Source organism: Alligator mississippiensis, chromosome 16 (genome assembly GCF_030867095.1).
Source record: "Alligator mississippiensis isolate rAllMis1 chromosome 16, rAllMis1, whole genome shotgun sequence".
In the NCBI taxonomy this organism is placed as follows: Eukaryota; Metazoa; Chordata; order Crocodylia; family Alligatoridae; genus Alligator; species Alligator mississippiensis.
The window spans coordinates 1173167-1188700 of NC_081839.1; the positions used below are offsets into that span (position 1 = coordinate 1173167).

Here is a 15534-nt window from a genome sequence, read left to right on the forward strand (position 1 = left end):
TGCTGCGGTCACTGCAGAGGACCAAACCCAAGGTACCCTGCTCCACACCTGTGTCTGGTACCAATGCACCCAGCCTCGTTATGGTGACGGGGCGGGGGGGGGGAGGAGACTGGGAGGACTGGAGCAACTGGGAGTGAGGAAGCAAGCAAGAAGAGGAATGCAGCATAGATGGAACTGGCACATGCTACCAGGGAAAGCAGCCCCGGGCTCTGCACATGCGCAGTGTTCCTCCCCTCCCTCCCTGTCCCAAGCCATGCGCATGCGCAGCAGTGGACGCCGCAGTCCCTCCTCTCACCCGCCTCCTCGGCGCATGCGCCTTCGGCCCCCTCACCCCCGTGAGGCGCGCAGGCGCGCTGAGGCCTGCCTCCCCCGGCCCTCCCCCTGCGCATGCGCCGTGCCCCCTCCGGCGCGGGGAGGGGGATGCGGACGGGGGAAGATGGCGGCCTCGAACAACCCGCGGAAATTCAGCGAGAAGATCGCGCTGCACAACCAAAAGCAGGCGGAGGAGACGGCGGCCTTCGAGGAGGTGATGAAGGACCTGAGCCTCACGCGGGCCCATCGGGTAAGCGCGGCCGAGGCGGCCGGCCCCTCCGGGGCGCTGCTGCCCCCTGGCGGCGGGGCGGGGCGGGGCGGGAAGGCCGGGACGGACCATTGTGTGGGGCGGGCGGGGGGGGGGGCGCGCTGTGGGCACCCCCGTTGCGGGGAGTAGCCGCCCCCACATTTGGGGATGGGGGCGGCCCAGAGCATCCCCCTGGCTGCGGGCCTCAGGGCGGGCCACCTGCTCTGCGGGGGGCGCCGGCCCCCCACCTCCCCCCCGGGCAGGGAGTGGGAGAGTCCGGGCGGCCCCTGGGCCAGGCTGGAGGCGCCTCTGCCTCGCCCGGGGGGGGAGTGGTCTGGTCTGGTCTGAGGGGGGGGTGGTCTGAGGGGGATGCTCTGAGGGGGGGGGCGTTGTGAGGGGGTGCTCTGGGTGTGCGAGTGCCCCCCCCCCACGCCCCTCAAGCACAAGGGCACCGTTACGGGGTGTCGTGGTGTGCCCCCCCGTGAGGTGCGTCCGCTCTGGAGACTCGGGGTCCCGGGGCGTCGAGCAGAGCGGCGCCGCCCTCGGCTCTTGGCCGCTCCCCGGCGCGTCCCCCTTCTTCGGTGCTGTTGTCGCTGCGCCGAGCAGGCGCGGGAGCTGGTGGGCCCGTCGGTCCGACAGCCGGGCTGGGTCGGTTGCGAAAGGGGGGAAAACGCATCCTTTACACCTCGCGTTGGAGCAAGGGGAGTATTTCCGCGGGCCGCCGGAAAGGCCCGTCGCTCGTGTCGGTGTCGGCCCGTTTTGGCCCCGCTCCGGCCGACCCGCGAGGTGGCGCTCGCGGAGGACGGTCGCTCCTGGAGCGAGCCGAGGGCGTCCGGCGAGCGGGCCGGTGCGGTTTGCAGCCCGTGGTGCGGCGTGGCAGGCTAGCCTCGGTCACGAACGTGCGTGCGTGCGTGCCAGCCCCGCACGTTTCGGCCTCTGGAAACTTCCCGGGGTTTGGGCAGCCTCGCGAGGATGCCTGACACGGTGCTTTACCGTTTCCTCCAGACAGCAGCGTAGGGTGCTGCTGCTTCGCGAGCGCGGGTGATCTCGCAGGGCTCCCAGATCCCGGCTCTTCTAGCAGTGTTGTTCCAGAGCCGCGTCTGAATTGTATCTATTGGCTTGTTTTATTCTGAGAGGAAACTGATGTCTGGTTCAGGAAACTGGCATTGAGCAAGTGACCCGAGCTGAATAACTTGTTTGGGGATTCTGGGTACTGAAGTGATGGAAATGTTGACCAAATAGTGGAGCAAAATGTCTCCTTTGTGGATGTCGGTCTCTTCCTTTTTTCTTTTTTTTTTTAATTGTCTGATTTTTCTGTGTGTAAAATGCAATATGAAAATAAAGAGGGGTTAAGCACAATTTTTATTTGTGCTCAGATTTGCTTGGCAACCAAACCCTTTGTTGTCAGCTTGAAAATGCCTTTTTCAGTTTGTGGAAACAACCCAAAATTTGTCTTTTTCATTCTTAGTAATTGTCTCTCTGCAGTGTTTACCATCTTGCCCGTCTATTGTTATTGGCCGTAACGAGAGCTGCTGTTACAGTAAGACTTGCACACACACACGCTGCTGTTGAGGGTGCTTCTCGCATTTGGTATTCTTTCACTTATTTATGCAGCGTTGTAGGTCTTGGATTTCTTTTTTTAATTGTGGTATTTTCTTTACTCTTCCTTAGGATTTTAAATATGAAACAAATTGGAATTGTTTCCTTTTTCACACTAAAATCGTTCATCTTCCTCCCTTCCTCTCCTTTCCCCTCAAATTTTTAAACTTAAAGGAGGCTCAGCCTCTTCCTGAGGGAGTGCACAGGAAGGTCCATCCTGCAGCAGGGAAAGGGAGGCGAGCGGCTCGTACAAGGAGCTAATGGAGGTGGTGAGATGCCTCACAAAGGTGAATTGCCTCTTTCTTGTGTGTGGGACCTCAGCGCCTGTAATTGGAGAGCGGTCTGTAACTGCCCCTCGCGTTAAAGTGGGTGGAAAGAACAGCTCTTTATTGTGGACTTCAACTACTCCTCTCTCTCCCTTCTCCTGCTTCAACATGAGGAGCTCCTTGCTGGACAGGACATGAACTTCCAGTAGCTTCTCCCCCAGAGATTTCTGTCATTTGGTGGAAGGGCTGTCTATGGCCCTTGCTGCAAAATCTCTGCTACAGCAGAGCCCGGTGTTGTTGCCATTTTGCATGTGTTGGTTTCAGACGGGAGAAGTGACATTGGCATGTTTTAATGAGTATTTGTCCAGCTTTTTTTAAGGTTAGATGGACCAAAATTCTAGTAGCCAAGGACATTGGGATAATAGCAGTGGTCATATATAGACCTTCAAATGCTGTGAAATTCGGGTTTTAAAAGACAGTTTAGGCGTAAATGTGATCTGCCTTTAAGAGTGGTTCTAATCCAGTTGGAAATGTCCTCTGGATTCCAGCTGTTTCTTTTATATATTATTAAAGTCACCTGGTTCTGAGGGATCTGAGCCAGAGCAGTGTTTGAGCTCCCTCTTATGGACTCTCCAGCCTTAACTAAAAAAAACAAGCTGTGCAGACACTGATGATGCTGGTGTGCAAACACGGGAGTCAACAAACCAGGTTAACATCAACATCGAAAACCTTCGGCGTTATTCCTGTACTGCTTGAATGAAGTTTTTATTGTGCACAAAGCCCCCCAATGTAAATGGAAATACACATAGACAGTTGACTGTTTCAGTCAAGCTTAATGCTAATCTTAGTCTTCCTCCCGTGAGGTCCTCTAAGAATAAACCTGTGTTACCCAGTGGCAGATATTTGCATTATGTTCTGTAATGCATGCTCAGTGCCGTATCAGTCCACATGATGAAGTAGTTTACACTGTCAGCCTGTGCATGTTTAGAGCATGATGAAAAAAATTGTATGCTCCCTACTAGTTTTTTTCATGAGTTATTGAAAATTGTGTTAAATACCAGCTCAAATTAATGTTAAGCCTGTATATTTTAATTTTAATATAAAAATGACTTTTTAAAATTGATTTTTTTCAAGCTTAAATGCAGGCACAAAAATACCTTTAAGGAGCATAGGTATAGCCATATGAATGAGGTGAAATTAAATACAAATCAATGAATAAATTAAAAGGGACCAAATACTGAAGTGTGTGTGTGTGTGTGTGTGTGTGTGTGTGTGTGTGCGTGCATATGTATACAAACCGGTTCTTTTTTGGATGTTGTTATGTGACTATACAGAAGAGCAATATATGATGGTAGATTATGTAATTAGTGATCGATCAAATTAGACACTTATGTAAAACCATATTTAAAAGCTTAGTTAAATGAAGAATGCTAATTCATAAACCTAAAAGCAGACAGATAAGAGTGGTGGTAACAGTATTGATGACCATATCCAGAGTCTTTTGTTTAACAAATAAATTATATTTATATATAACTAAAATCATATATAGTGTGTGTATGTGTATACACATATATATATGTGTGCGTACACACGCATAGTTACTATATATAGTAGTGTGTACATGCACACACGTGTGTATATACACACATGCACACACATAGATACTGTATATATATGTGATCTCATATGCATGCACATGCACACATACAGATACTATATATGGATCTATATATAATCTCGCACATGCACACACACGTGCGCACACATATACATTGGGGCCAAGAGCTTTCCACAGAACTTGAAGCTGTCGCACTGAAGTCATTTTTATTTGGCCTGATCAACATTCCAATAATGTAAGTACTGTTAAAAAAAAATCTGTAAGAGGAAAAATGCAGTAGAAACTGAATACAATATAAACAGTATAATTGAGGGGAAGTAATAACTACTGTAATATCACATGCTGTTAGAATGGGCTTCCCTTACTGTGCGTTTCAGATTGTTTTAATTCACTGTTAATGCTGATGACATTAAATATGTCAGTGTGCAGGAACTGCAGCCTCACTTTGTTCAAAGATGACTGCGTGCCTTATTTTAAAATTGCAGTTATAAAAGCTACTAGTTGTTAACCTGATTTTGGACCTGGGTTTTCTCCTGAAATAGAAACATGTATTTAGTTCACTGAATTTTTAAATAAATGCCTCCTCTTTAAGTACATCATCATATGTTAAAAGAGGACTCTGACCCTGAATACTGCAAGTCCAAGAGAGCAGGTCTCTTAGGGCTGGTCATTGAGTAGGTGGGGCAGGGCAGAAGAGCTAAGTGGGCTCTTCAGCAGTTGACCCCCGTGGAAGTGGCAGTGCAGTTGAAGTCAGCGAGGCTTCGTGTGACTTACTCACAGGCAGATCTGGCACATTGTGGAATCAGGGCCTACACACCGAAGGGCTATAACCGGTGCCCCACAGGTGCCATGAACTTTGTGTTTCTGCCTCTTGGATTTAAGGTGAACTGCTGAATTAAATGTATAGAAATAATTGTACCAGCCATCATGTGTTCTTTGAAAGATTTAATGCAAATTGCCTGGAGTGAACATAAAAATTAATTACTCACAAGGGTATAAAGAGTTTCTGTTCTTGTGAAGCACTCCGCTTTCTTAACTAGTTTGAGCTGTCCAAAGTAAATAGTCTTAGTTGGCTGTTGACATGGCATACTGTAGTGCATATGTGCTTTATATTTTTTATTATAAACTGGCTTAGTCTTGGGGAGGTTTTTTGAATATGGGGAAAGCTATTTCTTTCCTATTGCTTTGCCATCTACATGCGTTCTGACTGCTGCAATTAACTCTCAGAGCAACTTTCTTCCTGCACCGTGCCAATATTGTTTTTAGGGTAATAGATTTGTTAAATCATTACACGCACAAGAAATTACACTTGTATAAACATGTTACATTTCAACAACCCCTTTGTAAATGGTAGTAGGAAAAACAGTCCTGAATTGAGCAGGTTAGTTGTTTTTTGTAGCCTGAGTGCCGCAGAATAGTTTGTAATGGTTTGCATTTATAGGAGCTGCTCAGATTAAACAACTATAGTCTCCAAGTAATGTGTGCACGGTTCCCCTAATTGTTCTGAGGTTGAATTCGGGTTTCCCCATCGATAAGTTCAGGTTTGACATCTTTGGTATAAACGCTGAAGTAGCAGTACTGGGATAAAGATCCATAGTTGAACCATTTGTCCGGGGCTTTGCCATAATTAAAGTCCAACATGGTTTTCCCTTGGGTACTAATTTCTCAGTGACTTGATTATAAACCAAAGTCTATAATTTTGTTTGCTGCTGGTTGTAGTTTATAAAACTTGCCTGGTGCTTGGCAAAAGCTTCAAACAGTATAGTGGGTTGATCCTACAAATCTGTATTCTACCACTGACTTGATGGAACCGCTCATACACAGAATTACCATCATGAGTAACATGGTTGTAACAGACTTTCTGATCAAGTCTGATAAAGAATAATTGCTGAAAATTTTACAGCAGAGTCTTTCCCTTAAGAATGGTTGAAACAGTATTGTAACCTAGGCACAAACTATTACCACTTGACACTTTGTGAAACAGGGTAAAAAACCAAAAGTTTTCTACTGTCAGATTCTCTCCAGCACTGATCTGGAGAACCCATTTGTAGTAATGTTTTGTAGGGTAGAAAAGCTTTCAGATAAAGTTCCCAAACTTTTGCAAGTGATGCTTCATGTTCCATAGGACAAAATAATGTGTGCCAGCCTTTTCCTTGGCACCTTGATTTGTCTTAACATCACTTTTGATTTGGCTATGCCAATTGGGAACAAGCAAATAATGTATATAATATTTTTAAACTGATATTCAGTGGAAACTTTGTGCCAGATCCGTGGCTCTGAGGGGTCATGTTTTACCCCTTACTTTTGAGCATAGTTGTTTAAAGCCTTACATTTTGTTCAGTTCTGATTTAGGAGCAGTTTCTTAAATATTGTTAGTACCTTTTCTGCTTTTAAAGTTTACCCTTATGCATTTTTGTATTCACAGAAATGTCAAAGTTATTACAAAACTTTAAACTTCTGGTAACACTTAGAATGCTAATTTTCTAAAAGTAAGTATTTTTCTTTCATTTTGCCTTGTCTTAAAGACCAGTTGCTGCTCTTACTTTATTTCATCACTCATCTGATCACGAGTTAGTATTCTTGGATTCTAATATGGAATTATTTTAGCAGTCTTGTCAAAGCAGCTGTGAAATTTGACTTGTGCATAATAGCTTGTTTTGTACTGGTTTTGATGTTTTTGTACTTAATGTATAATCAGAAACTCAAGTGCTTTAGTGTGCAGCAAATGTAGACCCACGTATGAGAGGAAAAAGGGGCTGTAAATTTCAAAATGAAATTTCAGTTTCCGATGACTAAATGTTATTCTGGTGTCACATATTTGCTGTCGTAGCTGTTGTTTTACAGACGGGGATATATGGCAGCTGACAGGATTGGAACAACTAGGTGAAAAGAAACAGGCTGTCAAGCTCTTCTATTCTGCTTTTTGCTAATATGAACTTGTAGCAACCAGTCGTGATCTCAGCAGTGCTTCCCTTCTGTTCCTTTGCTAAAATGCAAGTTGCTTGGGGCAAACCGATTCAGTCCCAAAGGCCCCTGTTGGAGGCTTAAGCCGATGGAAGAGTGGAAAGTTTCAGTTGTTTCAGACAACTGAAAAACAGAAATTTGATATTAAAAAAGGGCCTTTGGTTTGGTTGAAATGGGTGTTGCTTGGCATATTCAATACTGTATTGATTGACAAGTGAGTAAAGTCTACCTGCCAAGGTCTGTCTTTCTCTTCCTCGCAGCGCTGCTTCAGACCCACACTGATGGCTTCTGGAGAGTGAGTTACCAGGTTCTCCTCCTTGCTGTTCATATGGCTAGTGGACAACAGACTGTCCTTGTCAGCCAAGCTCCACTTCAGGAAGCCCACAAATCATGTGTTTTTGCTTCTATGTCCTCCTCCAATTTGAGGAGGGGATGGAAAAGTGCTTAATTCCAGCCATTCTGCCCAGAATTCACCCTCCAGTGGATTTTCTCAGTATGGTTTGGTTGGTTGCTTGTAGAGCAAAACTGCTAAATCCGCGTGGGGATTTTCTGATTCTGGGAGTTTTGACTCCAACTGCCAAATCGTTGCACACTGTTGGAATCGGACCCCGATTCATCAGTATGGGTCCTGAGGAGCAGGACCAACTGGAGCAATAGATGCTGTCGGAGGGACTGACCGGCGTGCCGCAAGGGTTGTGACATCATTGGTGAAGTGTTAATTTGCTAGCAGTGCCATGGTTAAACAACCTTCTCCTATGTGGGAACCAGCACAAGACTCCACAGGGACTGAATCATTTATTTATTTTGTAATAATAACACTTTAGCAGATGAATCACACTAGGCAGGCTCCCAGCTACCTGGCAGCGTGCAGCCATGTGCCCTTAGAAGCAGAACACTTCAGAGAGCGTAAATATGCCCTGTTTGTCTTTTGATTTATGAAATGTAGGGTTACATAACTGAATATTCATTCTGTAGCTAAAAATAACAATTGGAACATTAAAAGCTATTTTTACCGTGCTTAATGAGGGCATCTCTGCTTTTGTTTTGGCTCTTTTGAGGCACTTCCGTTTTTGAGGTGTAGGCCACGGTGCAAAGAGCAGAGACATCCTTCTCTGAAATGCCCATCAGCAAGCAGGTCTTTCAAGAGGTATTTGTTCAGAATTGGCTAAAGATGCCTCTCTATCCTAAGACTTCAAACGTTAAGGGCAGGAAGATGGTTGTTCGTTATCAAATAACCAGTACGTTTCAAGTCTGAGTCCAGTGTGAGGGTTTGCGTTTAATTATTGGCAGGATTTAGTCTCTTTTGTCTGGATACCTTTCAGAAACAAAGGGTGAAGTTTGCAGAACTGGCTAGGGATCAGATTTGTTTTTTAAAAGCAGCACAAATCAGGTTTGGTTTAAATTGTAGTGCAGCTTGGCTCCATGCCCAGCGATGGAGCAGAACTCTGAAGAATAGTCCCTATTTTAAGGCTGTAGTTGTGCTGTATCCTGTTTTTACTTGTTACTCAGTTGTGACTGCTGGGTTTTAAACTGTAAACTTTTGTTCGCTAGAAATAGCAAAGTGTATTTAAACAGAGAAAAACAGTCTGTTAATTAAATTGGTGCATTTTTTGTTTCAAAGGCTGCAAGATATGTTATCTATTCTTTATGAACTCAAGTTGGTTATGCACGTTCATTTTCTGGAAGACCCTATGCTTGGCAAATACGTAAGAAGTGACCAAGTTTCTTTTAAATTCTCTCCCACCCATCCTTTTTTCCTGGTTTGTCCAAGTTGTTTTCATATGTCTATTCATAATAAGGAATTTTGTCTAAAATGTCATACAAACATTTGGTGATGTATCATTTCTTTTTCATAATGTGTAATTGTTGTCTCACCCAAATAAGAAGTGCAGTTTTGTGCAGCAGCAGCATCTGTTGCAAAGCTGATCTTGTACCTTCATGTCATTTATATAACTTTGCTTTACTCACAAGACAGTTATAACCTAATAACCCAGCGCATCTTGGGGTTTTGTTTTCAGGTCGTGAAGGAGAACCTAGAAGTGTCATGAAATTTGTAGATAAAGCATGAGAGAACAAAATGATCCAGTGAAATGAGTTGAGGTCTCAAATACTCTGTTCATTAAGAAGGCAGAAAACACTGTATACTCATGAATGAGTAATAGTATGCTGCGTTGGAAGGGTAAGTGTGCAGTGAACACCTCACCACGTTAAGACAGCTAGTTGGCCGGCGGACAGATGAATGATTAGTAACTGACTAAGCTTTGTTGATCAATAAATGCCTCATCTCTTATGGGGTGGGGAGGCTTCTACATGGGCTGCACTGATTTTTAGTAAAATAGCATTATAATTGATAGTTCTGAGTGCTTCAGAAGTGAATCGGTGAAAGTTTGTTTGCAGTTGATGCCCTTTTTTTGCTGAACTGTGTGTGGGTGCTTGGGACAGGGTCAGGTCAGCTAGTAGGTTTGCATAATGCCTTCTCACCTGGTCCGTAGCCTTGGCACTGAGAATTCACTAGTTCTGACATTGAGGCCAGGCTCCTTAGGTTGAAATTCCCAGAAAAAGGGTAAGTGATTCACAGACTTTGCAAGCTGGGAGGCTAAATTAATTCACTTGCCCCGCCTTGCTCTGTAACCACGTCGGCTACAAAAAATAAAGAGTTTAAATGGTCCTGTGGATAGAAGCTGAAGTGTGAGGGGAGCTTTTATGTAGCAAAAATGTTTGTTGTTCAGTCACAGATATCCGATGACCTAATAAGTTCCTGTCTAGTCCATTTATCTTCAAAGCACCATCTTTCCAGGCAATGCACATTTCCTATCTGGGTGGCTTTTATCTGGTCTTCCGTGACCTCTAGGTTTTCTTCTAAGTCCACTTGAGCCCTTGCAGTTAACAGAGAGCAACTGAGACTGATATTATCCCTTAGCTTAAATATCTCATCTCTCCTTGGTGTTTACATTCCCATTGCATTTATAGATAGCAATCACATCCCCTCTCAAGCTTGATTTTCCTAGACTCAGTAAAACCAAGCACACCTAGTGTCTCCTTATATGAGCAGCTGTCTAGCCTGGTTATCCTCATGGTCCTTCTAGGCACATGTTCCAAGCTGATTTAATTTTTCTTAAACCTGGGAGATTGGAATTGCATACATCATTCTGGATGGAGTTTCACCAGTACCTTTTACGTGTGTTAAAAACCTTCATATTTTGCTAAATAGGCAGCATTTGCCTTTCGTACTATAGCAGTTTGGTGGCCTCGTTCTCCTGTGATTAGTTGGTACATGTCAGAATTTTTTTCTCAGTTGGTTCCAACTGATGAGCTCACGTCCTAGGACAGACGTCTTTGTGCATAATGTCAGGTCCTGCAACAATTCTTTTGCAAAAGGATTTAAGAAGTTGTATAGCTTGGAGTCTGTAGTGCATTGGGAAGACTCTTGGTTCCAGTATTGCATTTGAAAGCACATGAATGGACTTTTGAACCTGTGTGGAGTCCTATTAAGTCAACAGAGCTGTGCATGAATGCAGCAATATGCCCCATATAAAGCCAGTTGTAGGCTTGGGATCTTATGTGGGGAAGCTGAGCTCCAGCAGCCACCCTGCTCTGTTGCTTTTCTCAAATATTAGCTAGGTGGCAAAAACAAAATTGTTGCTTATTTTTGTCTTTGGCTGGCCACTTCTGGTGTGTTGCAGTGGATAGGTTTTGCCCCCAGAGTAACACAGATTCATGTTTTCTCATTGACTATATACATGGAGGGGGATTTTCATTCACTGATATTAGAACTGGTAAGGCAGCCTGAAAAGGTTAAACATTTATAATTATTGAACAAATGAAGGTGAGTGACTTGAGTGGCAACAGTAGGAGGAGCTTGGAAAATGCTGCTGCAGCAATTCTAAAAGCTGGGGTTACAATTTAGCACAGCTCATATATGTGCATGTCTTGTGGTGATCTTCACTTGGTCTCAGGTAGATATTTGGTTTCCTGCTTTGGCTCTGTTGTTAGTGGTGTCAGGAATACTAATGGGATCACAGGCCAGGTTAAGGTCATTGGCAGATGCAACTAGGGGAACTTTTGTGGTTTTTCCACCCACCTTTTTTATGTGGTTGTAGCCCATGATATTGCTCCTCAGGCTTTCACTTCCTTTTGAAGGAACAGCTGTAAATTTTGATCCAGTGCTGCTGTCACATCAGCATCAGGAACTGCAGCCCAGAGATGATTTTAGAAATCGTGGCTTGTTGGAGTTGCTTTGTGATCATGACAGCAGATAGGTAGAGGGGAGAATTTTCCTTTTGTTTTCTTTGACAGATTCTGCAGTGCAATCTCTTTCTCTTGGATAATCCTTTGAGAAGCTGGGAATGCATACCCATTTCCAAACTGTGCATAGACCCAAGTGCAGGACACATGCCATAAAGATCAAGGAATCTCCTTAGAGTTCCTGCAATCTTCATCACCATCTGTTATTAGAAGCTGTTGGTAATGGAAGAGTATCCTTTCGGTATTATTTGACTCGGGGTATTTTACACCTTGTTGGGCTAAATATCCTTAGGCAACATAATCGTTTCTCAGGATAATGGTTAGGAGAACAGGTTAATACTTGCATATTAAGCTCCATAAATGATTATTGGCCTTGAATGATGTTATTGTTTCACGTGTCTTTTAATTCTTGTCCACAACAACAGATGTTAGGGTGAATATGAGGCCACTCTGAGTTCCCTTGTGTTCAAGGATACCAGATTATTTACGAAGGGAAATGTGTTACAGTGAAACCCTATTAAACCTTGCGTCCAATGGTGGCTTGAGAGTGCATGAAAAAAAATCTAGGTATGTACAAACCCTGACATTTCTCACCCTTTATATGGTCCGTTATGTCAGAAGGCAGGAGACACTGGTATACACAGAACAGGAGAGAGCTGAGCCCCATTGGTAGCAACTTAAAGATATTTCAGCCAACCTGTGTACGTTTTCAGTAATGTAAAATATATACATGATCCTGGAAGCATAGACCAGAACCAGACCTCTTTTTTCCTCTTCCCTCCTTGCTCAGTGGCATTGAGATAGTCGAGCTCCCTTTTGCCGACCTCTGATCTGTAACCAAGGGAGTATATGGACCCATCATGGGAAGTGGAAGATCTCAGACTGAGGGCATTCAGACCCAGAAGGGCCTAGAAGCTAGCACTCCCTCTCCTTGGGGCAATGTTCTGTGTGGCTAGTATTTTAGGAGGTGAGCACTGCTACCTCTGTCAGCCAGAAGTCTGAATTAAGGCAACCACGGGTGCTGCACGCAAGGCTAGATCCACTGAGTCATGTTCTGAGCCCACCTGCCAGATAGTCTCTAAGCCCTTGGAGAGGCCCAGAGTTTGTGCAATTCTCTGGCTTGAATCTGGATAGCATTAGTTGCCTTGTGCTCAGACCAGGGCACTTCTGCAGCTGCACAGAAGCCTATGCTTAGGCAGCTAGGGAACTCTGTAGTGCAAAATACTGTTGGTGTTTGAACTGAGGTACTCAGTGGGTTCTGGATCACTTTTTGGGGACCTAGGTGCCTACAGTGGCTCTCTGGGTCTTGCCTTCTGTCCCTGAGCTCCCCATCTGTGAAATGGGTATAATCACCTCCCTAGGGGGTTGCAAACAGGAAGCAGCATATGGGGACAGTTCCAGGTGGCAGAACAACAAGTGTCGCAGAAAAGCCCATGAGGAAATGTTGTATTCAGAATAGGGCCTGCACTTTAAACAGTTAGGATAAAGCCAGATCATTACCAGCTGCGCAGCACTGTTCATTCAATACCCTTGGCGAGGCAGGAGTCCCATGGAAATAATAATAAAGGTCTGTCCTGTTGCGGTAACACAAGAGAGCTGAATAAGTTGCACACGCAGCCTTAATTTAGCATTTCCTAACTTGTGAATTATTGAGATTTACAGAATCAGTCGCGTTCTTCTAGCACAGCATTGTGTGTGCATTTGATGGAGAAAGGCAGTGAATAAGGGCAGTATTAAAAGGATTTTGACAATTAACTCCGAACCATTAATAGAGCTTCAGTTTTGGAATGTACTGATCAAAATCCACCTACGCACTGTATCTGGTAGCTGAACATGTGGGTAAGTGAGAAGCAGGTGTCACTATGCAATTTTAGCCCTTTAGTTTTAACTTCAAAATGACAGAAAAGTCAGATGACCAAACCAAGCAGCACCATTAATACTTCCTCTTTCATGTGATCCTACACCCACCAGAATGCACATATGATACGAGTCGCTCTCTAATCCAAAGTATTTCCTGGTGGGTGGGAAAAATAAACCCTAGGGCTATAGTACCCCACCCTTTAGGTTAGATTTCAGAGCATCCAACTCTGTTACGTCTCATGGTACCAGAAAACATCGAGGCCATGTTAGGAAAAGTTCTTAGAAGCCTGATTCTTCGGACCGTAGCAGGAACAAAGATCCAAATGGATGGTTAAATAATAGTTTTAGAAGTGAACACAATGAAAGTTCGTTCTTGAAGAGAGATTATCAGTCCTAACGGCATTTCCCATTTTATTGATACTCTTTCCGAAATCATTACATTCTGATTTTGGAGAAAATATCTAAGTGTACCTAGTGCACAGTTGATAAATGTGTGGAGAGCTGTTCTGTTCTTTTTGGGAGGGGGCGTAGTGATTGCCTGGATAGAGACTTACTCGCAGTTTCATAAACACTTCTGTGATTGTTTAAAAGAAAAAGAGGGATTCACAAATCAAACGGACATTTTAGGTCAGTGGTGGGGAAGGTTGTGTTCGGCAGCTAGAGAATCCCTGGTGTGGGTGTGTGTTATCTTGAAAGATTAATCACGAGAGCATACACCATTTTTTCAAATTGCAAAATGTGTTTCGGAAGCTTTAACAAAAAGGGTTATTCTGTGGTAGCTTAAAGTGTGCTTTTTGTGAGTGGCTAATTTTTGGATAGATTTGGGAAGTTTAATGCAGGCAAAAGAAATAAGGCACTGTAATTTTTGATGACATAAATAGATTTCCTTTTATTTCAGAGTTGGCTGGCTAATTATGAAGTTTTTAGCTGAAGGCTGTACTGTCAATGAGTCTGAACCGTTACATGTGCACCTCTAATTTGCTAACTGCTGACCTTTCCTTTTAAAACTTTATTTGCCTTGCTTTTCTTCATGGGAATTGTGGACAGGTAAGTCTTGTTCAGTTCGGGAGAATCTTTCCACAAAGCACCTGAGACCGACCGTCAGTTTTGTGTGGGTTTTGGTTTTAATTTGTATTTACCGTATGTTGTCGCACACCACACACCCTGGAGTGTAATACACACCTTGTTTTTGAAAGCTAGAATAAAGGGAAACAAATTCCTTCTAGTAAATAACTGAGGAGCAGTAGGTGGGGAGCCTGGCCCGCGGGTTGTTCTGCCCCGGGGGGATTGCTGCAGATTTACTGTTTCAGCTCTAAGGGACAGAACCTGCTCTTGCTGTATTTCTCACGTATAATATGAATGCCAGTCTCCAGCAGTTGGGAAAGAGGTGCATGTTGCATGCAATAAAATATGGTAATTTATCACCGGAGAAAGGTGCTGTGTGGACAGCCTTGAAAGCTGACTTCCTTTGTTCACAGGTCACACATAATGTGTGTACTGCAGTTGGCAAGCCTTTCTCCCACTGCCAGGAGGGCCCGTCGCTCGGGATGAGAAGGGATTTTACTTTTGGTTATCCATGACCACCTCACTGGGACGCCTTACTTCTCATGGTGATGGCGGTTCTTTTTGGATGTGTCCACAGGGCACCAAGCTTCGACCATTACCTCAGTCCCCACCGAGCAGCTATTATGTAGTAAATGTGGGTGCCAAATGAGTCCCGGCCAACTCAGAAATTTTAAGCAAGGGTAGGTTCTTGTAGGTGGCTGTTCCTGGCTTCCAGGCATTCATTCAGGAGCTGCTGTTCCTGCGACGATGTAATGTGTCTGATCTGGAGACTGCTCCATGAAATCACATCCGTTTCTTAAAGTTTTATACAGTCAAAGAGCAAGAAGACTCTCTGTAGTGGGACCGTGTTTGCATCTAGACCTTTAATATCTTTACCGCTCTCTGTTTTAATTACAAAATGGATCAAATCTTCATTTAATTTGTTTTGTGTTTAGTCTGAAGGTGCAACTGATTCTTGATTGCCTCAGTTTGAATTTGTATGTAAAACTTGGTATGGAAACTGCAGTTGAGCATTTATCTTCAGCTGTTGCTTCCTGTGTTCATCAGATTCATGAGACGCGTGCGTATCTCTGTTCTTATCAAAAGGACACCCCACCCTTTTTCTGATACTGGTTTTGTCAGAATCAAGTGTTTGGATCTATATAAGGCAGGCCTAGTTTTATTGGGTTTCATAACAGTTTAGTTTGCTGTTAAAACATGCCATTTGATTACGGTTGAGTGTTGTCCACAGTCTTTACTCCTTTTGGAATTATTCTCAATTCATGCTGGGGTGTGTTAGGAAAATAATTTGTTGCATCTTAATTGCCTGCAAGTTCCAAATTGCTGTGTAACAGGCTAGCATTGCCTTCACAGTGAAA

The 15534-nt window shown here is 44.1% G+C and overlaps 1 protein-coding gene across 5 annotated transcripts in view; it reads left to right on the forward strand.

Annotated features, from left to right (window-relative positions):
* Nucleotides 1–371: 371 nt before the first annotated feature.
* The window catches only part of CRTC1 (CREB regulated transcription coactivator 1), a 64617-nt gene continuing 49454 nt past the window's right edge, over nucleotides 372–15534 (forward strand). For 2 of the 5 annotated variants that reach the window (XR_009457943.1, XM_014595740.3), the window contains exon 1: nucleotides 372–562. Coding sequence is in view for 4 of the 5 variants with exons in the window: in XM_014595740.3 (XP_014451226.1) it covers nucleotides 437–562 (126 nt within the window). In the remaining variant the exon portion in view is untranslated. The remainder of the gene's footprint in view (nucleotides 563–15534) is intronic. The other 3 variants (XM_014595741.3, XM_014595743.3, XM_059719803.1) reach the window with 2 other exon arrangements.